Here is a 23,979-nt window from a genome sequence, read left to right on the forward strand (position 1 = left end):
ACAGATTTATATGTGTGTGTGTGTGTGTGTGTGTGTGTGTGTGTGTGTGTGTGTGAGGAAACAGTATTATGCACTAATAGATAAACAAAACTGAGGGTACATTTGTTCTGAGTCCATGTTTTTTCTTCACTTTTATAGGCAAAAGACAGTGGAGAGTGAGATGGCTTCTTCATACATAATGCCAAAGGACTCCCTGTCCACAAGTCCCAAGCAACCCATCATATCTCCCTATAAGTTTGCATAATTTATATTAACATATAAATTGCCTGAGTATGTTTTGTTGATAGGTAAGTTGGAAGATAAAACAAGCAAATATTTGTGCAGAGTATTTTCTTCAAACTAATAAAATACTGACCATCACACCTAAACTTTCGGTCATTTGGGGCTTATTTCTGAACATTTCTGACTTCCATTCATAAATGTAAGAAAACACCACAACTAGACATGACTGGGAATATTCACATGGACATAAATCACTCCAAAAGCTGTGAAAACCATTGTTTGATCCAGACAAGTTCCTGACAAAGATTCTATTATTAATTATATTAAATACTGATCCAACTGGCTGATCACAGAGCTCATGGTTGAATATTAGAATAAGTGGATAACCTGGGCAATACTATGTGGTAAGCCCTGTTATATCTCACCCAGCAGGTTCACACCTGCCTTTGCTGGATATGCCACTCAAGATCTCTGATTAATAGGTTTTTAGCTATTCATTGTTATGCATATACATATAGTTCAAAAATAAGGTAAAGGATATAAAGTATTTTTTATATAAGAATACATATTAAAGAAATAAATAAAAAAAATATGACGTGGGAAGGATCAAAGGCACATGCACAATGAAGAGAATTCTTGGCATCCAATTCCGCATGTAAAGCTCAATGTTAACACCCTAAAAATAAACTGTGAGATCGTATCCCCAGATGCGACGAAAGCAACGTGAGAGGATGTGAATTGCATTATGAGATTACAGGCGGTGACGGCTGATATTAAAGCGCATGTCTGGCTGATTAGGGTAATTTATTTCTGTCTGTCTGCCCCCCAGCTGGGCGGGCCCTGTAGCAGCGCATCCTGAAACTCGAGAGCTGTCTAATTTAGCCGTGGAGAAGCCCCTAAATGTCACAGGCGTACTGTTACTGTACAAAGCCCTCGCAAGTTTCTCATATGTCATTTTTGGAATGACATACAGCTTCAGATCACCATTGATTGTCAATTGCACATAATCTTCTCTGGTAAAAACAGGAACATGAGATGCATTAATCCATCAATGTGGATGTTTGAAATTACTGGCAAGTTGCGACAAGTGGGACATGAAAACAGTGATCATAAACAATAATATATGTATCTTTCAATACCAATATGCATAATTCTGTTTCTGTCAGGCATTGGAAGTGGCAGGCCACATACAAAACAAAGTGTATTAGTATTTCTGTACAGTAGGTGGGGTAAACCTTTTAATTTAACCTTTGGTTTTCATATTAGGTGTGCAAAAAATGATGCACCCTTGCCAGACCCGCTGGGAGAAAGCCTCTTCAGTGAATTTTAAACCCTACATCAATATTGCTTGTTTTTCAACAAAACACATCATTGTTGACTTATTACTGGAACAGATGTGTGACACTTCACTTTGATTATGACTTCTGATTTCATCACTGCAGGATTAAAAAGACTCATAAAATAATAATGTAACCTGGTGGTGGACCGCTTTTCTAAAAATATAAAAAGGGGCAATGTTCAACATTTTCTAATTGTAGAGAAAAGTCATAATATTTCATGATGAAAAAAACGTTCACTGTTCTTAAAAGGACAAAACACAATGAAGTATAAATAAGTAAAATAAATTTAAAAATACAAAATATGCAAAGTTCATGGCAGAAAAAGGTTTTATTTGTACAGTGTATGATTTTAAATGATACGTAAAGCAATGATGTGGATTGATGATTATATCCCAAAATTTGTAACAAGGAGTGAAAGCAATCATTATTTTTTTGTGTGTGTTATGAACAGATACGTATCTGAGATGAGTCTATCTGATTTAATATTACAGATTACAGATAATACTATGCCCAGCTTCTGTTTGCCAGCGGAAGATTCCAGCACACGCCAAGTGTTACACACAGGCATGCTTATCACAGGCATTGCTAGACATTATTTTATATAGTGCCACTTCCAAATACAGCAACTCCTTTAGGTGAAAGGCATTATATTTATTTCTGTTTGAAAAAGCTTCCTGAATCTCCCTGAGTCTTCAAATAACTTTCCTTTTGCACTGCACTATGCATGCCATTGCTGATTTAGTTTCTCTTTAATTTGCTTTCCAGTGATTACAAATTTTATGTGATGTAACAACCACTACTGGTAATTGAAAGCAATGAAGTTCTAGAACACTGATTTCCAAAAGATTGACTATTCAAAGGGTTGGAACCAGTTTATAATGTTTACACTGTTGTTCTTTATAGGCCTTGGAAGTCGGAGGTAACCCAGAGTTCCAGATCAAAGCATAATTTCTCTTTGGAAAAATTAATGGGCTTTTCACAGAACCGTCTCTGTCACAATCTATGATTTAAGATGGCTTTTAATATTTTGACGTTTGTATCCGGACTAATGGCACTGTGTCCACTGAATTCCGGTGCCACTTTCCAACCAAAATAATTATTTTGCTAGCCAAAAGCTAACACCCCAGCATATGTTTTATGCGCCACAGCTAGCGGTTCCATGAGAAGGGTTCCCAGGCTAGTCAATGCTACCATTAGCCAAAGAAATACAAAGCAACGACGAGTAACTTAAGGAAATTACGAAAGAGAACATTAACTATAACAATTTTGAACAATGTAATTCTCTGTTCAGTTGCTGCATTATATATCCATAAATCAAAAGGATGCAAATACATATGATACATATGATACATAATAATGTCAGTATGCATACAGTATATTGCTTATATCATAAAAAGTAGTTATATGTAAAGTACTGTGCAGTATGTTAATATTTGGAGAGTGGTTTCATTTCAAATCCAATGTGCTGGAATACAGAGCCAAAAGAACAGAAATTGAACCACTGTCCAAATACATACAGACTGTATATGAACAGTATATATGTATACAGTCCTGACACATTTACCTATATCGCAAGAGGGTCTACCCCTTCAAAATAAGACTTATTGTAGTTTAAGGAAACAAAATGGTAGCATGAATTCAATTCAATTACATTTTATTTGTATAGTGCTTTTCACATTAGACTGGCCCAAATGCGTTTTTTCACATAAGTAGGCTCGGCTTTAAATGAAATGGGCATTTTGGGACGGGAATCGGTGGTAAAATAATGCAGCGTAAGGAAAGATAGGACAACGAAAAATGACTGAAATAGGATTTAGGCTTATTGATATTTATTGATATTCCATGCATCAGTCAATGCTGTTACCATCGACAAATCCGTTCTCTGCAGTTTCATATAGCTAAGGATTTTTGATTTATAGGTCAGGTTTTTAACTGAAAGTAGGATGCCACAGGAAACTATTGGTTTTAATGTGAAAATTGTGATTTCAAAGCGTCTTATCTTTTGCTTTTAATGTTTGCAATAACATAGATATCATGTCTAATTTTAGTATTTCATTGGTTTCTGGGGGAAAAAAGCAATCTTGGAGTCTTTTGGAATCACTTTTTTGTTGTAAGGTTTATGGCTTTTTGCTTTGCAGATAAATATTTATGGAACTTGTGTAACTTCAGGTGTCTAGGCTGGGGTAGTTTGGTATGGTTCTATACTGCACTGAAAATATGGTTGCCTTAGTACCATAGCCTGCAGGGCTGAACCTTTAACAGAACTTTTAACAGACATTTACACAATATTGTTTTTTAATTTTAAATGTGTGAAACACATATGCTTAACACAGGGTTGGTATCCAATTTTTAACAACATTATACCGTCCCCAAATTTCATCATGGTATATGTAATTATGGTCATGCTGTCCAATATGTCCTAATAACCTTTACTGTGAGATTAAATATCATCCCAGGAAAATGACCAAACCCATCTGTTACTTTGGTCTGAGACATGTGACGGTGTTTAAGGGAAATAAAGAGCTGGATTCAATCAGTATTTGTCATTAACTTTAACTAAATGCAAGCGCTAAAACCATTTCTTGCAAACGATTGCCAAACTCGCCAAACAAACCTGTTGTTTGTGAAGAAAAAATGTAACCCTTGAATTTAATTTAGAGTCTACCTAAGGACAAATGCTGATGAAATCCTGGCCTCAGTTTTACACTATGTTTGCCATTCACATGGGCTTGATCATTGCTACAGTACAGGTAGTACATCTAATTCACAACATGCTTAAAGGATAGACTTCAGAAGAAAATGTGCCTCCCCTCTACTCCCCAGACTCTTGACCCTGTTTCAGACAAGACAAAAAGAAAGGAATGGCTTAAAATATATATATGTAGTTGAATATAAAACTGATCACAGGTACTAGCTTACCAATCAAGACCTTGCTGTCTCCACAGCAGACTGCTGTGATTTGCTCGGTCAAGTGAATCATTGATAGCACATCCGATTTCTGGGTTCAACATCATAGACTGTTCCAACACACACAGATCTTTCCAGAACAAACCTTCAGGGGGAGTTATGCCACTCACCTTGGTGGTCATGTCACGACTCTTGGCTCTGAGCTTGTTAACCTGGGACTCGGCCATGTCAGCACGCTCCTGAGCCTCCTCCAGCTCGTGCTGCACCTTCCTGTACCTGGACAGCTGTGCATTGGATTGCTCGTCCTGAAAGGGATGTAAAGTCCACAGGAAGATTTTGTGCGTTAGTCTATCTGAGATGAGAGCTAAGCTGGACCAGGCCCCTGTGTACAAGAATATAACCTGTCGCAATGTCTATATACATATTGTTATTTTGTTCTTGCAGTAATGTTCAGATGAAAGTCTTTTATACTACCCATGTGGATAGGTGTAATTCCCATGGGATTTATGTCTTTCAGTAAAGAGAGATCAGGGTCTTCATGTGAACTTTTGATTATTTTCTGCTTTCTAACCCTTCACCCGGGAAGAGAATTAAACATTACTAACAACCCAACATTCCTGTGCTTGTAAATAAGCTTTGTTCTTATCATCTGCTGCCATATTCCACACTGTGGCAGTGTAACAGGAAGCAGAGGGTAGTCATGCTGTCATTTTCTCATGGAGAAAAGAAATCTAAGAAATAGCCAAGCCATACAGCATTGTAAGACAACTGAAGCTCAAGCCAGCCCTTCAGTGTGGTTTCCTTTCCAGCAATTAGTCCTGCAAGCAAAATGGTCCTGAATTTTGAGGGTCTGTTCGGTTTAGAATCATCTGCCAGGAGAACTTTAAGGCCTTAAATGTGAATGAACATCCAGATGCACTAATACAAGTTACAGCCCCATGCTATATTCCATAACAGTGTTTGGATTCAATGTCTTTTTTTATAAGCAATCTAGATAATCGACGTAGATTTTTCTGTAAACGTGTTTCTTCCACATCGCTGACTTACAGCTTCCTCAGCCTGCCTCTTGTAGGCCTTCACTTTGATCTGAAGCTTGTCCACGAGGTCCTGTAATCTGTTCATATTCTTCTTATCCTCTTCAACCTGAAGACAACCATACAACATAAAAGCTGTACAATACAACTGTTCCAGTTCTGACTCTTTGTCAAAGAGGACAACCTAGCATTTCACATGTGGCCCAGAGATTACAACACTGGGGTCTGGTACAGAGGTTTGGATCAAATAATGCGAATCAAATAATGCAATCAAATAATAATACAATATGCACATTGTAATTTGCAGGTAGCATTAGATGAAGATTTGACAGCTGTTTAATTCATGTGCAAGAAAAGTAAAGAAAGTGGATAGTGTACAGGATATCATGAACATGTTATGGACATTGCAATCGCACCTGGTAGCCAAGGTCCTTGATTCTCCTCTCATATTTACGGATACCTTTCATAGCATCGGCTCCACGCTTCTGTTCAGAATCAAGCTCACTCTCCAACTCCCGCACCTAGAAATGATAAAAAGCACTTTCAGCAAATAACGTTTCAACATTCAATAAATGTTTTCAGTAGACCAAATATGAGAGGACAGCTACCCGGGTCTCCAGTTTCTGGAGCTGTTTCTTCCCGCCCTTCAAGGCCAGATTCTCAGCCTCATCCAGACGGTGCTGCAGGTCTTTGACCGTGACTTCCAGGTTCTTCTTCATCCTCTCCAGGTGAGCGCTGGTGTCCTGCTCCTTCTTCAGTTCCTCTGCCATCATGGCAGCCTGTTAAAACATGACAAGTTATGTGTATCACCTCAAATTTCTAACCAGTTCATTGAAATTTACACATTAGCAAATATATACATCACTCTAAATAAGTGCATACATATTGTACATAGAGGGTTAGCCAATGATCAGTGCAATACTAAATCTTCACAGTCACAGCTGAAGGTAGTAATCAGTATAGAGTCCGGTGTTCTGTTGGTGTTTTGTTTCAATGTGTGGCAACATCAGTTGAATCCCCCCAACCCCAGTTCATGTTGTGTGTACGGCAAGGAGAAGATATTGACCCCTGAAGGACGACCATTGCATGTTACTCTTAGGCTTAGTTCTGTGCATTATTTGAGATTAAAAACTTTTTTTAAAAATAAACTTTTTTTAAAAATATGTGGACAAAAGACTAGTAAAATATCCAGCTACTAACTGCTGCTGTGGCACATATTTCACTTATTCTGGGGTAATATACTGTGGAAATGTGAGAAATTAATAGTACATATGGGGAAGAACTCACATCAGTAATGGCCTTCTTTGCCTTCTCCTCTGCGTTCCTTGCTTCTTGAATGGACTCTTCCATTTCACCTTGGAGCTGAACTATATCACCATCCATCTTCTTCTTGGTGTTCAAAAGGCTGGTGTTCTGTAAGAAAAAATCATTTGTGCCTTCATTTCCTAGGGACTGGTGGCCATCTGTAAAAGTTAGCATGTGAAATTCTTAAATGTATCATCCACCTGGGAGTGCAGAAGGCCAACCCTTTCGCTGGCATCAATCAGCTCCTGCTCGGCCACTTTGCGGCCTCTCTCGGTCTGCTCCAGAGCAGCCCTTAGTTCCTCAATCTCAGCCAGCATCAGTGTGTTCCTGCGCTCCACCATGGAAACCTGTTCTTTCATGTCTTCCTGTCCTCTGATCGCATCATCAAGGTGCAGTTGGGCATCCTGAAAAGATGAAGTGGTTTAATGAATCCAGTGGAAAGCCCTGAGAAAGCCTTGAGAAATCTGATGACCTGAAGTCCAAAATAACCGTGAGCTGCCTCACCTTGAGCTGTCCTTGAACGTTCCTCAGCTGTTTCTGGGCTTCACCGGCCTGGCGGTTGGAGTGGCTCAGCTGAATCTCCATCTCATTGAGATCTCCCTCCATCTTCTTCTTGACTCTCAGGGCATCGTTCCTGCTCCTGATCTCAGAGTCAAGGGTGCTCTGCATGGAGTCTACAATCCTCTGACTGCTCCTCTTCAGCTGCTCGATTTCCTCGTCCTTCTCGGCTATCTTCCTGTCTACCTCAGACTTCACCTGATTCAGTTCCAGCTGGACACGAAGAATCTTTGACTCCTCGTGCTCCAATGATGCCTAGACAGTTTTAAAAATGATATAGAGAGCAACTGAGAAAATGTGTTTGAGTATGGTTTAAGTTACACTTTGAGTTTTTTTTCCTCTGTAGTACCTCAGCCTCCTCTAGGGCGCTCTGCATCTCTGACTTGTCAGCCTCTGCCTGCTTCTTGGATTTCTCCAGCTCGTGGAGGCTTTTCCCACTCTCTCCAATTTGTTCAGACAAGTCAGATATCTCCTCTGTATTTAAAACAACAGTGGCATTGCAAGATTGATTTGTGAAGGGTCAATGTATCAATTTATATAATTGCATTATTTTATCAAGACAGGAAACATAGAATGTGATGGTTTTCAACATAGGAAGACTTACGTTGCAAATTTTTATTTTCTCTTTTGAGGGTCTCCAGGTGGTCCAGAGCTTCTTCATAGGAGTTCCTCATTTTGAAGAGTTCAGTGCTGAGGGTTCGAGTCTCTTTCTGGGCTCCCTCCAGCTCTGCCTGACCTTCCTCATACTTCTGCTTCCAGTCAGCTAGAATCTATCATTATATTACAACATTTCACTCTATACACAATCTCCTAGCACACAACCATGAAGAGTTGAAATGATTGCAGAATCAACAATTCATGTATTTGTTATTTAGCTGAAGCTTTTATCCAAAGCGACTTACAGTTGATTAGACTAAGCAGAGACAATTTCCCCCTGAAACAATGTGTTAAGAACCTTGGTCAAGAGCCCAACAGTAGTGCAGATTTTATCATGGCTACACTGGAGCCACATATACCTGAGCCACTAGATTACATGCTGCCCCTGATTAACAAGCAATATTAATAGTACAAGAAATCTATTTCATGGACTGGTTTAGGTATATACTGTATTTTAATAGCTAAGATATTATATTTCCTAATGTATTCCAATTAGACTATGGACTGTCTTTCAAGTCAAGTCAAGTCATAATATATTTAAAGAGAACACACTGTACATTGCACTATGGTTGTGAATACCTTGTCAAAATTCCTCTGCTTCTTGTCAAGGTTGGCAGCTATGGAGTTTGCTCTCCCCACATCAGTCATGAGGTCCTCCAATTCACTCTGCAGTCTCTGTTTGGTCTTCTCCAGAGAGGCACACTTGGAGTTCACTGCCTCGATTTGTTCCTCAGCTTCCTGTAGGCGCTGGGTCAGCTTTTTCCTGTGACAACAGAAGGTAATCCCAGGTCAACAGGTAAATAATGGTCTTGCTATTCCACAACCCAAAACCTACTGTAAACAGGCCCATGAACACTGGAATTATTTTGTGGTGGTGAATGAAATATTTGAGTCCTTCCACTTACTTGGCCTCCTCCAGCTCCTCAGTGCGCTGGATGGCGTCAGTTTCGTATTTGGTTCTCCACTGAGCCACCTCGCTGTTGGCCTTGGACATTCCCCGCTGCAGCTCAGCCTTGGCCTCCTGCTCCTCCTCAAACTGCTCCCTCAGCAGGTCGCAGTCATGACGAGCTGACTGCAAGGCGTGGGCCAGGGCGTTCTTGGCCTTCATTTGAAAGGTAAGGGAGTAGCCTATGTTATCCATTTTGATTTTTTGGGAAACTAAAATGCTCCTATGAGTTGTAACTTAGATACATTCAGCTCAAACTATGAAGAGAGATTTAGGTTGGGATCAATCAATATTTCCATAGTTCTGACTCACAATTCACTTTGTTTTCCTTCACAAACAGTTACTGACCCACTTGCCAAACTCATTTTGTGAAGGAAACACTATAATGCTTGCATTTACTTGTAAGCTGAAGTTTATATTGCCCAACTGCACATATTTCAGGCCTAATAAGAAGGTTTCAAGATACCTTTGACTCCTCTTCAGTTAGCCTCTTCAGCTCATCAATCTGCTGAGTAAAAGCCTGTTTGGCTCTCATCAGCTGAGAAATCAGGCACTCTTTCTCTTCAAGTTGACGGCCAAATTCAACTGAGAGGAAAAAATAGAGTAGAAATAATCTTTACCTTGACAAACAGATAAGCTGTGGAAGTAAGATGATTTGACCAATGAATACCATTTTCTGTTTGGAGGCGGGCCTTTTGAGTGGTGAGGTCACTGATCTGACGGATGTTTTCCTCACTCTTAGTCTTAACTTCAAGGAGCTGGTCCTCATGTGTACGACACATCTTCTCCAGCATAATCTTTGAATTAAAAATGTCATTGTTTAACTCAAAATAATAAAAAATAACACTTTTTTTACTGAGGTATGTAGAGCATTTTGGCACCTTGGACTTAGCTATGGATTCCATGTTGCTGGAGAGGTCATCGATTTCCATTTTGCATTCACTCTTTTCCTTCTCCAGCTTCTGCTTGATACGCTGAAGGTTGTCTATTTGCTCTCCCAGCTCTGCCACGCTGTCGGCCTGCTTCTTGCGGAGGGCGGCGATGGTGGCCTCGTGCTGCAGGGTGGACTCTTCCAGGTCTCTCCGCAGCTTCAGGAACTCAGCCTCGCGCTTCTTGTTCATCTCGATCTGAGCAGAGGTTGCGCCACCAGCCTCTTCAAGCCTCTCGCTGATCTCCTCAAGTTCCCTGGAGAGATCAGCTCTCTGCCTCTCGACCTTGGCCCGGGCAGCGCGCTCAGCCTCGATCTCCTCCTCCAGCTCCTCCATGCGGGCCTAAAAATGGAACATAATGTAACTGTAGTTAAACAGTTTTAAAAATTTTGAGAAAATTTTTAAGATTGGGTTTGCTTTAATCAATTTCAAATTATACATGAAGCTCTTTGATCTTCTTTTGTAGCTGGGATGCCAAGGCTTGCTCATCCTCAATTTTTGTCAGGAGTTCACTTGTTTCAAAATCTTTCCTGTAAAAAAAAAAAAGAAAACATATCAATTTTTTCAATGTAGTATACGAGCTTTTATTATTTTATAATGTTAGATAATATTCAGTTAATCAAGTATTACTTCTTCAGCTTCTCCTCTGACTGCTGTTTGTCATTCTCCAGATCCATTATGGATTCCTGGGCCAGTTTCAGATCACCCTCAAGCTTTCTCTTGGCTCTCTCAAGATCCATACGGATCTTCTTTTCTTGTTCCAGAGAACCTTCCAGCTGTGAAGTTATGATGCATCATGTTCATGATTCTAATTATCAGAACAATGGACTTAATGGAGTTAGCTCCAAAGTTGTAAAATTACTCACGTCATCCACTTGCTGTTCAAGCTTTGCCTTAGCTTTGGCCAGAGTGTTGACTTTGTCTTCCTCTACCTGGAGATCCTCAAGAGTCTGCTGATGTGCCTCTTGGAGGGCTTTCTTCTCCTTGGTCAACTTGGAAATGCTCTCATCCTGTCCCATCATCTCCTCTGTCAGGTTTTTAACCTGTAATGTGTTGCCCAAGTGAACACATTAACTTAGCAGCACATTCATGTTTTTCCGTTAAGCATTTCAGATTTAAAATATAAACCTTGTTTTCAGTGGCATGTTTCTCCTTCTCCACTTTGGCCAGTGTGAGCTCCAGGTCGTCGATGTCTTTCTTCAGTTCAGAGCACTCGTCCTCCAGCTTCCTCTTTTTGGCAGTTAGCTCGCCGTTCATCTCCTCCTCATCCTCCACTCTCTCGCACAGTTCTTTCAATTTTGCCTCTAGCTGGATTTTGCTCTTTATCAGACCCTCGCATCGTTCCTCCGCGTCTGCGAGACTCTCACTGTCCTGTCAGATAAAAGGAGCACATCTGGTTGTGTTGATCTCAATAAAATAATCAAAGACAACAAAACAATTTCTGAAGGTCAGATAAAGCCAAACAGTGTGGATATTTCCTAAAATCACAAGACAGGAAACTCATCACACTATAATCATAACTGCAAAGATAGGCTATAGGCATTGTTTGGATAATTGTAAGGAACACAATACTGTATTCCATGAATTAAATGTATGTAATCAGCCCAAGCTATGAGAAAAATGCACTGGTTCTAAAAGAATGGATCATTTGAAAGGGACAGAAACCACAAAAAGACTTCTAGAAAAGTATTTGTTGAAAGTGAAATACACACTATTTGTTTTTCCCCATCATATATCATCAGAAAACTTACAGATTGGACTTGTAACACCAGGTCATTCTTCTCTTGCAGTAGAGTAACCATTTTCTCCTCAAGCTCTTTCCTTTTGGCTTCTGCCTTGACCAGATCTTCCTTGCATTTGATGAAGTCCTCTTTCATGTTTGCCATCTCTTTTTCTGTTTCTGCACTCCTCAGAAGAGGCTTGATCTTGAAGTAAAGCCTCATCCACGGCCAGTGTTTCACGTTCATGAATGAGCGGATGTTGTACTGGAGGGTGTAGACAGCATCTCTGAAACGAAAGGGTTTTATGATATAAATATGTAAAACCGTGCCAATTGGGTTGATTGTGAAAGTGCTGTAACTCAGTCGCAGTAGATCTTCATGTTACTGTATGTGTTAAGACCATGGGTACCTTCGTGCCGTCATTTTGGCGAACTCAGTTCTCATGAGGAAGCCACGGCACAAGGCCTGAGTGCACATCACTAGAGAGGCTAATTTTTCATCTCGCATCTCTTCCAGTGTGCCCAGCAGACCGGCCTTGAAAAACACCTGTAATGGATTGATTCTATGTAATGCACCTATCGTCATTAGTATTACCACTACCGACAATTAATTGCTTGTTTCAGCCTAGTGGTCACCATCATGCACAAAAACATATAGTCACCAACCTTAGTGTCTCCGAACTTGTACTGGGAACGATCAAGATCGATGGATCCCAGAAGCTTCTCTGAAGCCTTCTTTCCATCAATGAACTGTCCATCTGGGATGGCACTTGCATTCAGTACCCTGTATCTGTATAAACGGAGGATGGACAGATGCCTGAAGATACTCTGTATTGATACAGATCTGATTAGTGTACACTCTATACTCTCCATATACAGCACATGCAGATGATGTTACAGAAGCTCTACCTCTGCTTGAAGTCAGCATAGAGGATCCTGCTGGGAAAGCCCTTCCTGCAGATCCTGATCCCCTCCAGCACACCGTTACAGCGCAGCTGGTGGATAACCAGGTGATTGTCCATGATACCTAGGATTATTATGTATATATTAGAGTAGGATATTTCTGGTATGTATTTCATATATCCCGATTCATTATAAAACTATGCACATAGAAGTTATAAAATAGAGGATATGTAAATTAAGTGCAAAGCCCCTCAGAATAAAAATATCCAGCAGTACCTGGTGTCTTAACTTCATTGGGAATCAGGCAACGGACAAAGTGAGGACGAGTGCTCCTCAGGTTTGTCATCAGTTTACCCAGATTCTCCTGAAAAAGGAGAACACAAATATGATCAGTTAAAATATGACATCCTGTCAAATAAGGACTGCTTGGTTATAATGCCATGCTAATACAGTCCTGTACCCTGAAGACTGCAGAAACCGTCTGGAAGGAGCCTCCCTTTTTCTTCGCTCCTTTCTTAGCCCCACCTGAACTGGGTTCTTTTAAGAACAGGAAAACAACTATTAATGTGCAGACTCATTAACTTTTTATGGTGCAAGATCACAAATATGTGATTAGAATGTTATTAACTGAACATTCTAATGCTGTTGTAACAATGATGTAACAATCACTACAGCATTGGAGTACTGAACATTCCAATACACATACTCTTCAAGGGGTTAATGATATAATGTGATATAATGATACATATTAATAATATAGTATGGATTTAAAAACTATTGAAGGACTACCTGCTTCGGCTGAAGAAAAGGAAGCATATAGGAGAGCCAGCAGTTTGACTGATGACTTCTGGTAGAGCTGAACCACAGACTCGTTGAGTGGGTCCTTGTTCTTGTCCAGCCAGCCAGTGACGTTGTAGTCCACAGTGCCAGCGTAGTGGACCAGGCAGAAGTGGGCCTCAGTCTTGCCTTTGGTAGGTTTGGGCTTCTGGAAGGCATTGTTCTTGCCGAGATGTTGGTCGTAGAGCTTGTTTTTGAAAGAGTTGTCTGAAGCCTTGGGGAACATGCACTCCTCTTCCAGAATGGAGAAGATGCCCATTGGCTGTTCAGAAAATGTTTCTTATTGGCAACAGGTATGGAGAAGTATTTAACAATCTCAATTTTACTTTTGTGGTACCAGGAAGGGAGATGTGATGATGCCCCCTGGTGGACAGTATCTGGCCTACATACAGGCAGGGTGGCAACTGCAGCTCATGTAATAAGCTGTCATTCATTGCCAGTGGGCTGCATATAAGGCATTCCTCCCAGGCCTGAAATGCTGCATGTTAAAGGGCTTTCTGTTGTGGACTTTTGATTTTATTTGGACGATGGTATTTTTGGTTCTTGGTTTCCCACTTGCTAAGAGCATTTTAGTTATTTTTGTTCCAGCACAATAAATGGAAATCATCAGTGTTTCTGCCAACAATGCTTCTGTCTGTTCACAACATGATACAGTTGTCATCTCCAGCCCTGCATCACACATTCAAACACCATTTACTCACCTTCTCAATAAGCTCAATGCAGGCAGCTAGGTCCATGCCGAAGTCGATGAACTCCCAATCAATTCCTTCCTTCTTGTACTCTTCTTGTTCCAGCACAAACATGTGGTGATTGAAAAACTGTTGCAGTTTCTCATTGGTGAAGTTTATGCACAGCTGCTCCAAGCTGTTGTACTAAGTAATAGCAAATAGGAAGGCCGTAAGTTTCCTCCTGCTTTGATTTGCCATAGAATAACAAGCCCACTAATTACAGTATGTACCTGCTGCATTCAAACATGACAAAAGTTATTTGTTTTTCTCCAATAACTGTTTTGCATTTGAAGAAAGGTTCCTCCTGCAACCAGTATGTTACAGGCTCTATTATATGTTTATTTCTATGTATTGTTAACTCACATCAAAGATCTCAAATCCAGCGATGTCCAGCACACCGATGAAGAACTGTCTGGGCTGCTTTGTGTCCAGCATCTGGTTGATGCGAATGACCATCCACAAGAACATCTTCTCATAGACAGACTTGGCAAGGGCACCAACTGAATTGGTAACCTAAATGGAAAATGAGTAAATCAGTAAATTTTTTAAATTTTTTAAATAACATACAGAAGGTCAGCTGCTTGGATTTAGCCACAATGTCCTGCCTCCCTCCCTGGTGACACCGATTCCAGTTATGAGTTGCCTTGTGAGGTTGTCGGACACAACCAGCACTGGTATGGTCTGCATTTGATACCAGAGCATGGGGCTCATTCATGCACTTGAACAGAGAACTTTATTTAGATACCTGCTGAACAGTCTGGCCTTTGGTCACATACTCGTTCCCGACCTTCACTCGAGGGTAGCACAGAGCTTTCAGCAGGTCAGCTGAGTTCAGCCCCATGAGGTAGGCTACTTTGTCAGCCACTGAAATAAAAGTTGAATTCATAACTTTAAAACCTTCACCTGCAATTAACTTGAAGGCATTTCTTCTTTATAATAGACACAAGTATGTACAGAATTAGTACTTGTTTAGAACAGTGTAAGTAGAAATATAAGACTATGAACACATTGCACACTGTGCTGGGAACGTAGTAAGAAAGATTGAGCCGTTACTTTTTCATTTAAATGCTGTCATAGCTTTTGAACTGTTCACTAGCTATTTGTTCGAGGTGCCATAATGTTTAAGCTGAATGAGTGCACTTTAATGTTGAGGTTATGAATAAGTGAGAGTTTACCCTCAGTGCCGTCAGGCTCCGCCTGCTCCTCGCGCTGCTTCTGCTTGAACCTCATGTTCCCATAGTGCATCACTGCGCCGGTCACCTTGTAGATGCTCACTTTCTCATCTGCATTGAAGCCCAGGATATCGATGGCGGTCTGTAATGTGAAAATGCACAGAAAGCTCCATTTTTAATTTGAAGACAACCAACATGAGGAAATGGTGACTGTTCTGAAGAAGACCCACTAATTTAGCATGACTCACATCCGTGGCTACCAGCTCCTCCTTGTCATCGATGCTGGCCACTGTAATCTGGCCCTGGCTGATCATGGGGAAGTCATATGGGTTGGTTGTGATGAGGAGCATGTCTGTTAAGGACAGTTAAATCATTAAAATGATGTGTGAGTGTCAAGGTGGGAGTGTTAAATTAAAATATTTCAGAATTAATCTATACCAGTTGTTTGCAGGGCAAAACAAATTCACTGAAAAAAATATGGTGACGTCACTGTGTGTACTTGTAGCTGATAAGTGTGATTTTTTTAAATCTATAAAACAGCTAAAATGATGAAGGTGATAGGCCACTGGCTCATACCAATCAGTTCTGGCTTGTGATTGGTCATGATCTGGTAGAAGATGTGATAACTTCTCTCATCGGACAGCTGAAATGTCACTCTGGACTTCTCCAGCAGATCTGTTCAGGACACGTGTTAAATTGAGAAAGGCGTTAATAAGGACCACTTTTCAAACGGGACCAGATTTACAAAGATGAGTGCAAAGGTGTAAGGAACTCACACGTTTCGATATCAGCGGAGGCCAGTTTCCCTGTTGTTCCAAAGTGAATTCTGATGAATTTACCCTGTTCGGATCACACAGTTCTGGGTTTTAGCATTATGTCACAATTTAAATTAATTTAAATTTAGCTGTCATTGAATTTGACTCCCACTGCACTCTCAATAGAGTCTACTAAGAGATGTGTATGTAATCGTCATATCAATGTAAACTCACAAAGCGGGATGAGTTGTCATTCCTCACGGTTTTGGCATTACCAAAGGCCTCCAGCAGGGGGTTGGCTGAAATGATTTGATCTTCCAGCGTTCCCTGTGGAGCACATTGGATCATCATCAAGCTTTCATGCGAACCTTCCGTTTGGATCTTCTCATATTTCCACAGTCTCTCACCTGCACTTTGCCTGGAGCCGCTTCCTGCTTCTTCTTGTCTCCTCCAGCCACTGCGATTGTCGCAAAGTACTGAATGACACGCTTCGTGTTCACCGTCTTCCCTGCACCAGATTCTCCACTGTGGAAAAATATCAGCTCACAGATAAAGGTCACGTTATCCTTATGATCTGAATAAAACCTGAATAAATAAGGTACTCACGTAATCAGGACAGATTGATTCTCACGATCTGTGAAAAGTTTACAGAGGGTGTTCACAGTGTTTTTTAGCATATTTTGCTCAATTCATATAACTTATAGTCTGTATTTCAAAGAACAACAGAACTTAATAGCCGCTCAATTGTGCTTTAATAACTGCATAAAAGAGCCATTCAATTAGATTTTCTGTACCTGTCAGCATATTCTGATATGCGTTGTCAGAGACAGAGAAGATGTGGGGTGGGGCCTCCATTCGCTTCTTCCCTCTGTAGGCGGCCACAACCTCTGCATTGTACACTGGGAGCCACTTATAGGGGTTCACAGTGACACAGAACAGCCCGGAATAGGTCTAAACAGAACAAGCAATTCGACACAAACAGTGCAATTATTAGAAATGAGACTGGACGTTTCAGTACTCAAATATTTGTAGTGAGATTGGTAATTGAATAGCTGGATCTGTGTTAGAATTATTGTTATCTAAAATTTTATTTTTAGATAATCAACAGCTTTACTATTTCTCAGCAATATGGTTGAATTACAGTATAGGACCCATGAATATGATCAAATATGTTACAGATGACCCAGCCTAGCAGTCTCTTTCTGCACTCAGTCATCATTAAATAGCTTGAAATGATTCAAGCAGAGATCAGTTATCTGAATGTATGCTCCCGAGAGCCATCAATTACTCAAAATGTCTGACTCCATCCATCCATCCATCCATTATCTTAACCTGCTTATCCTGAACAGGGTCACAGGGGGGCTGGAGCCTATCCCAGCATACATTGGGCGAAAGGCAGGAATACACCCTGGACAGGTCGCCAGTCCATCGCAGGGCACACACACCATTCACTCACACACTCATACCCACGGGCAATTTAGACTCTCCAATCAGCCTAACCTGCATGTCTTTGGACTGTGGGAGTAAACCGGAGTACCCGGAGGAAACCCACGCAGACACGGGGAGAACATGCAAACTCCACACAGAGAGGCCCCGGCCGACAGGGATTCGAACCCAGGACCTCCTAGCTGTGAGGCAGCAGTGCTACCCACTGCACCATCCGTGCCGCCCTGTCTGACTCCACAAAAATGCATATTAAATGCAGTTATTTGACCATGTTTAGATGCCTTGAGCCTGTCTTGAGACACTTACATAGATCATCCACGCTGCGTAACGCTCTTTGAGGTTCAACAGCACAGAAGCCTCGTTGAGGTGGGTCATCATGACCATGTCCTCGATTTTATCATATTTCGGCGGATTCATGGGATAGCATTCTTCCTCCTTAACTGTGATAGGCTGAATAAAAAATCAGAAGCGTTCCAGAGATTTACAAAGTAAACAGAATTAATTTCCGCATTGTACAGTACATCTACTGTGATGTAGCCTAAATGCAGAACAAGCCACGATGATATAATTTAGTACAATATATAAGCAGGGCAGATAAATGTGGAACTTAATAATGTTTGTCACAATTCAGAGCAGCAGTGTAGTATAATGGTTAAGGAGCTGGGCTTGTAACCTAAAAGCTGCAGGTCTGGTTCAGTTCTGAAGTAGGGCATTGCCTTTGTATCCTTCAGCAACATACTTTACCTGAATTCTTTCAGCATATATCTCACTGTATAAATGGATACTATGTAAGAAATGCAACAACTGTGTAAGCCCCAATAAGAACATCTGCTTAAGGCCTCTAAGGTAATGTTTTGTCGATGAACAGAATAAAAACCAAAATGTACTCACTTCATCTGCCTCAGTCTTCACCATTGCTATTCCCCCCTCTTTGCTTAGAATGACACCTTTGACGTACAGGTCCTTAACATCAGGCACAAAGCAGGCCGCCCTGGCGTCGAAGGGCCTGTTCTGCGCCTCGATCCTCTCCTTCTCCGGCTTGCGGAGGTAGACCGCAGCAGGGCCGAATGCGGCCATCTCAGCATCCGAGCTCATGGCTGTGGCTCACGGACAGAGCGACTGAAGAATCTCACCACAGCAAGTGCACCACAGCAACAACTTTAAACTTTTGAATCTAAAAAAAATAAAAAATAGCTCAGCCCTCTTGTCCAGGGTGACAGACCTTATACTTTTATATCATACATTAGGTACATACTGTATATACAGCTGAATTATGTGCGAGTGACTCATGGAGACAGTAAGTTCAACTGGTGTGAATGATTCTGTTTTAATGTCTGAGAATGTGATTTCTCACTGACATTATCTGCCACAGTTACACCAAATACTGTACTCCAAGGCACCAAAAAACAAACATAAACCACTTGAATATATGTGGGACAAATTTCCTTTCCTGAATGCATTATTCTTTTCAGACTTGCTCTACTCTATTGTTAGTTTGTTCCATTTGAAATAATCCAACACATCCTTTTGAAGTAATTTCAAAATGGTTTGACAGAACAAAGGCAAAATATGAATGAATAATATCTTACCACTGCTCAGCCTATGGCAGACCTCAGAGAGTGACACGAAACAGACCCAAGCCACTTTTATTGAGATCATTGTGCCAATCAGCCAAACGGCTCGGCTATATTTGGGCATGAAATTCTATTCAAATCTTAATCAGGCGGTCCTGATCCTGAAGCGGTAACAAGCGGTAATGTGCTGGTGTCATCAGCAGCAGTGATGAGGCTCAGGAATTTCACCTGTTCTAGATTGTTCTTATCAGACAGTGAGTTATTTTCCTTTGCTACTGACATGATTTTGATTATAATTTACAGGCTTCAATACAAACATAATATTTCATTTTGAAGTATATACATTCTATATTTTTATATATAACATATATAATGATAAATGAGGTATGTGAAATCACACCTGCAAACTCCAAATAGATGGGAAAGCAAGAGGATGAGAGTGCTTTATTTGTGGTTGTGATAGGTATAAGTTACAGAACATAATCAACTTGACAAGCCCCAGTGACAAGCCTCTCTAACCTGATACAACTTCCCCAAGGAATATGTCCTTCACAAAGGAGACAGGAGGCACCTTGGAGTCTTAATCCTGGGGGGGCAAAAAAAACCAGGGCAGCATTGGAGGTCAATGAGATGTGGAGTAGGGACAGCGTGCCCTAAAGACCTAAAACACTAACAGACTGTTTCCTTTTCATTATAACAACATTATTGAGTTCAATGTCTGTTCAGGAGAAAAATTGGTGAAACAAAAAAGAGATATTTTTAAGTTATATAAATTTGTTGTCTGGACAAGAGGCATAATTTATGCATTACATATTTTTTTTATAATAATAACAATACAATACATATTTTGAAATGATAAGCTTATCAATATTACTACTTTTGGGCTTCCTCTTGTTTAGATGAAAAAATAAATCTTCTCTACACTTCTTAAGTGCTGGCATTTCATCACAGCTATTTGATTCAATGACAGCCAAAAGCAAAAGAAAAAAGGAAAAGATTTACTGAGCTGCATTATATTTGGATGCAAACCTTCAAGATGAGCAAAGATATAACAAGTGTTTGTATTCATAATTCCTTCACCTTGTTTTGAAATGCACCTGTCAACATGGGTAGCTTCTTTCGTGCACAAACAACCCTGACCTTGCCCTGTGTCACATTCTTAAGTAGGACTTCCTGCAGATTCACTGTGACAGGAAACCTGTCTTTGAGGTGGTCTTTGAGGTGGCTTAGACACAGCACTAGGTCATTCCTTTGCCCTTTGTAAATTTGTGAACTGTGATAATCTCTCAGGAATGTATGATATGATATGCAAAAGCCTCTCTTCCGTAGACAGATGGCACAACAACCTATGGTAACACTTTACAATGAATTGGCGAATGTAGTTGTTAAATAACTACTACTGAGAAGTTAATATGGACACCTCTGTTAATGTATTTGTATATCATTAATTAATGTTAACAACTACATTCGTTTTTGCCAATTCATATTGGAATGAAAAAGTCAGTTTGTGTATTTGTTAATGGTTAATTAATTATAAGTAAATTACATTACACGTCCCATGGTTTGTTAATGTATAACTATCATGTAACAAATACGTTAGTCAGTTAACAAATGTATTGACTTATGAATAAATGTATTTGACCATCATTCATTCATGTTAACAACTACATTAGTTAATGCCAATTTATGAACCTTATTGTATAGTGTGACCCAACCTATTGACGTAATGAACAACTGATAATAAACGTCTTTTTAAATTCTTCACAGAGAAGGCTTTTATTGAAATACTGTACTTGAAAGCTATTTTTAATCTACATTTTCTCTACATTATTGTAAAGAACTAAGAAATGAATTTACAAGAGAAAACAATTAAAGGTTAGAAAATTGACTAAATCAGTTTTCCATCATTTTTTTAAAACTTATGGTGAGCACAAAACAGCTGACGTCATATGATTACAAACCTGATGACTTTGAGCATGACTGGGCATTATTATAAAATATAGCTGAAGGAAGTAACTGAAATGCAATAGAAAGTTCACATGATTTGCGTCACAGAGCTGACATGTTCAATGGTCCCAGCAGTTTGTGAGCATACTGCCTAACATTCAGGTATATTCTGGAATGCAATTACACTCCAGCATAAAAACTGTAAATTGGAGTTAAAATATTGCTAATGGCTACCACGTGTAAGCAGAGAACAGCAAAATACACTTCAGCTGTAATCTATACCTGAGCTGGAAAATGGGAGGAGATTAAAACAGTGCCAAATCAGGAACAACCTTACGATTTGGATTAACAAGGAGGAGTGGCTTTGCAATGTGAAACTTCAGCAGGTTTGCTGCACTCAGCTCCATTTCAATGAGCAAGCTAGTACATTTCCAACCCTCTGTTCTTGTGAGGATACTGTAATCGAGTTTGCTTTCAGGTTAACACAGCATGGTATCAGGCTACTGTATTCCACGTCAAGGTTGTTGGAACATCTGAAGGAGATGCATGCTGATTACCACCTGTCTAAATAGAACATACCGCTTTTAAAATAGAACATATTCTTCGAAATACACTTACTGTATAACTCAAATTGGCTCAATGGTTCAGCATAGAGCTGAGAATTGAGAAAAGTGCTCACACATTTGCCAGTTATAAGAAAAATAATTTGGATTTCTCAAAGCATATCATCACAAATTTTAAAATGTAAAAATGATTTTGTCTGTGGTGAGGAGTGCCCACATACAGGTGAAACCCATCCATCCAAGTGACTGGTCTCTCCACCTGAAGGACAATTGGCCAGGTGCCAGGGAAACCAAGCTCTGGTGAATTTGACACTAATGGATTCATAAAAGTAGGCCTGACAAAACCCTCATTAAAAGCAGTTATGGGCCTGCAGTGGGACCTGATTCTGTTTAATTACTAAGAACTGATCATGGATAACAGATACAGTACTAATATTGTAGTGTTTTGCTAATTATTTTGCTGTTTTACTGAGAATTACGTTATGAAATATTATACAACGAATAGAATATTGGTCAGTTTGCGTTCCAGCCGTGACAATATCCACGGTTAAATGTAATGTATGTTCACTCATCTTTTAAAATTACTCCGCATTTGTAGAGTACCCTTATCTACTTTGTAATCGAAATTAACGTAACTTAACGTTATCGTCATCTCGCCGCTAGTAGCCTACCAAAGTAAAATACAATGAGTGAGTTTAAAGTGTCCTTTGATTTCAAATAAATAAAAAAATAAATAAATACAACTTAGGCAACATCACCGGATCGAAATACCAGCAAGAGCACCAAACCCCGGCGAAGCAAATGACGACTCATAGCGACACTATGGGGACACATTATTCCTAATAACGTTAGCTAACGTTAATACAGAACTAATAATGTCAGCAAAATGACACACCACAGTAAATTAACGTTAACTAACGTCAGTAAATTTGCTTCGATAGCGGAGTGGGAATACATTATTGCAAACTAACGTTCACAAAACTGTTGCTTAGCAACCAATAAGAATTTTAAAAAAATACAGTTACCATAAAACATAGTTCCATTAAAAATACATTCATTTAAAGTTTGTCTTGTCTTTCTTTAGTGATTTTATTTGCTGGAGTACAAAGCCAAAAGAACAGAAATTGAACTACTGTCCAAACTGCACTGTATATTCAGAACCTGATAGCTCCATCAATCGTAGAGGTTTGATAAACGGATTTGGCGTTTATCAAGTTTTGGGATTAAACTCTTGATATGGAACGGTGTCAAATGTCATGTCCTGCACATGATATCTGCCTTGTATCACTGATGACTTCACCAAAGATGGAAACTTGAGTTGATCTTTCAATAATCCTTAGCATAACACGCATGGGGAGAAATCATCAGCAGCTCCATTTATGAAAGCCACAGTGAGATGTTCATATGCCTCCCGTCAGCTCAACATGGTACGTAACTTTGAGACTTGTTGTCAATATCTGCTTTATTGTACACATGGCTTGTGTTATTGTCTAAGATTATAGAATATTTATTCCCTTGGCGTTTTGCGGCATGTAAGGTACAGGCACATTAATTTACTGTGGTGTGTCATTTTGCTGACATTATTAGTTCTGAATTCTAGTCTAGATTTAATTGGTCAAAGTGGGGGGAAATTTGGTTTTGGGAAAACTGTTGATTTAATACAGTTTAAAATGCTTTATTTTTCAATAACAGCATTGCTTGCTCCAACTCTAAATGCTGGTTTCTCCCAGTATATTTTACAATATATACGATTTTTAAATACAATATTTTTATTTTACAAATAAAATAAATAAATTGAATGAGATATGCTCTTGGACAAGTTATCTGAATACATTTTCTCAATGCATGGTTAAAAAATTAAAGCAGGATGCTCCTAAAAGGTCGAAATGTATGCAATAGCCCAGTAACCTAATACTTTGCTTTCATTTACTGCTGTTTGTACTGGGTACAACATTTTTTAATTGTGCCTGTCCTATTTTTCTTTCACCACATTCTCTTTATTCTGCATTCTTTATATATAAATATACTGAATATATTGTGTATTTGTGTATGTTGAGTCCCAGACTACCAGCTGGGACACAAAAGACCTTTCAGCTGTTGATATGATTCTCGGCTAAATCTGTACATCAGGGTTTGCTTGCCAGAAATTCATAAGCCTCAGATCTATATTTGTCAATATTTGTTGAGGCAGCATTGAAGTGCAGTCACTACTTTATCATTGGCCAGCTCTCATGCCCATGTTTATACAGTATTTCCTCAATAACATATTACACTATGTGTTTTATCCCTATTTATTTCCTAGACTAGTAAAATGTGAGACGTTAGTGGTCAAGTGATGTTTTTACTGTATCTGCAGACATTTGGATAAATGTAGGCACAATGATAAGATTACCTGTTCTTTTTTGTATGGTAGGTAAACCACCTGGTAATAGTCTC

At 39.7% G+C, this 23,979-nt stretch overlaps 1 protein-coding gene across 1 annotated transcript; it reads right to left on the bottom strand.

The window, feature by feature from the left end:
• Positions 1 to 4,374: 4,374 nt before the first annotated feature.
• On the bottom strand, positions 4,375 to 18,554 carry LOC133114117 (myosin heavy chain, fast skeletal muscle-like). Its single transcript, XM_061223308.1, has 39 exons — positions 18,351 to 18,554; positions 17,766 to 17,909; positions 16,808 to 16,964; positions 16,620 to 16,647; positions 16,421 to 16,538; positions 16,248 to 16,340; positions 16,035 to 16,098; positions 15,835 to 15,933; positions 15,507 to 15,610; positions 15,262 to 15,400; positions 14,832 to 14,950; positions 14,450 to 14,599; positions 14,060 to 14,230; positions 13,311 to 13,620; positions 12,982 to 13,058; positions 12,798 to 12,885; positions 12,528 to 12,645; positions 12,285 to 12,408; positions 12,029 to 12,165; positions 11,650 to 11,905; positions 11,027 to 11,269; positions 10,765 to 10,941; positions 10,529 to 10,674; positions 10,338 to 10,428; positions 9,851 to 10,240; positions 9,640 to 9,766; positions 9,436 to 9,554; positions 8,929 to 9,125; positions 8,603 to 8,786; positions 7,971 to 8,136; positions 7,716 to 7,840; positions 7,313 to 7,621; positions 7,009 to 7,212; positions 6,791 to 6,916; positions 6,112 to 6,282; positions 5,920 to 6,024; positions 5,517 to 5,612; positions 4,640 to 4,774; positions 4,375 to 4,395 (listed from the first exon to the last, which is right to left on the bottom strand). The coding sequence occupies exons 1-39, from the start codon at positions 18,552 to 18,554 to the stop codon at positions 4,375 to 4,377; spliced, it is 5,832 nt and encodes a 1,943-aa protein (XP_061079292.1).
• Positions 18,555 to 23,979: the final 5,425 nt, after the last annotated feature.

The sequence above is a fragment of the Conger conger genome, chromosome 16, assembly GCF_963514075.1.
Source record: "Conger conger chromosome 16, fConCon1.1, whole genome shotgun sequence".
In the NCBI taxonomy this organism is placed as follows: domain Eukaryota; kingdom Metazoa; phylum Chordata; class Actinopteri; order Anguilliformes; family Congridae; genus Conger; species Conger conger.

What these genes read in the sequence shown, in the direction of transcription:
- LOC133114117 (XM_061223308.1), bottom strand. Translation starts at nt 18,554, where the DNA reads ATGAGCTCGGATGCTGAGATGGCCGCATTCGGCCCTGCTGCGGTCTAC. An exon ending in AGGAGCTGGTAGCCACGGAT is followed by an intron (nt 15,401 to 15,506) that starts GTGAGTCATGCT and finishes TTCACATTACAG; the next exon opens with ACCGCCATCGATATCCTGGG. An exon ending in TTGGCCTTCTGCACTCCCAG is followed by an intron (nt 6,917 to 7,008) that starts GTGGATGATACA and finishes TTTTTCTTACAG; the next exon opens with AACACCAGCCTTTTGAACAC.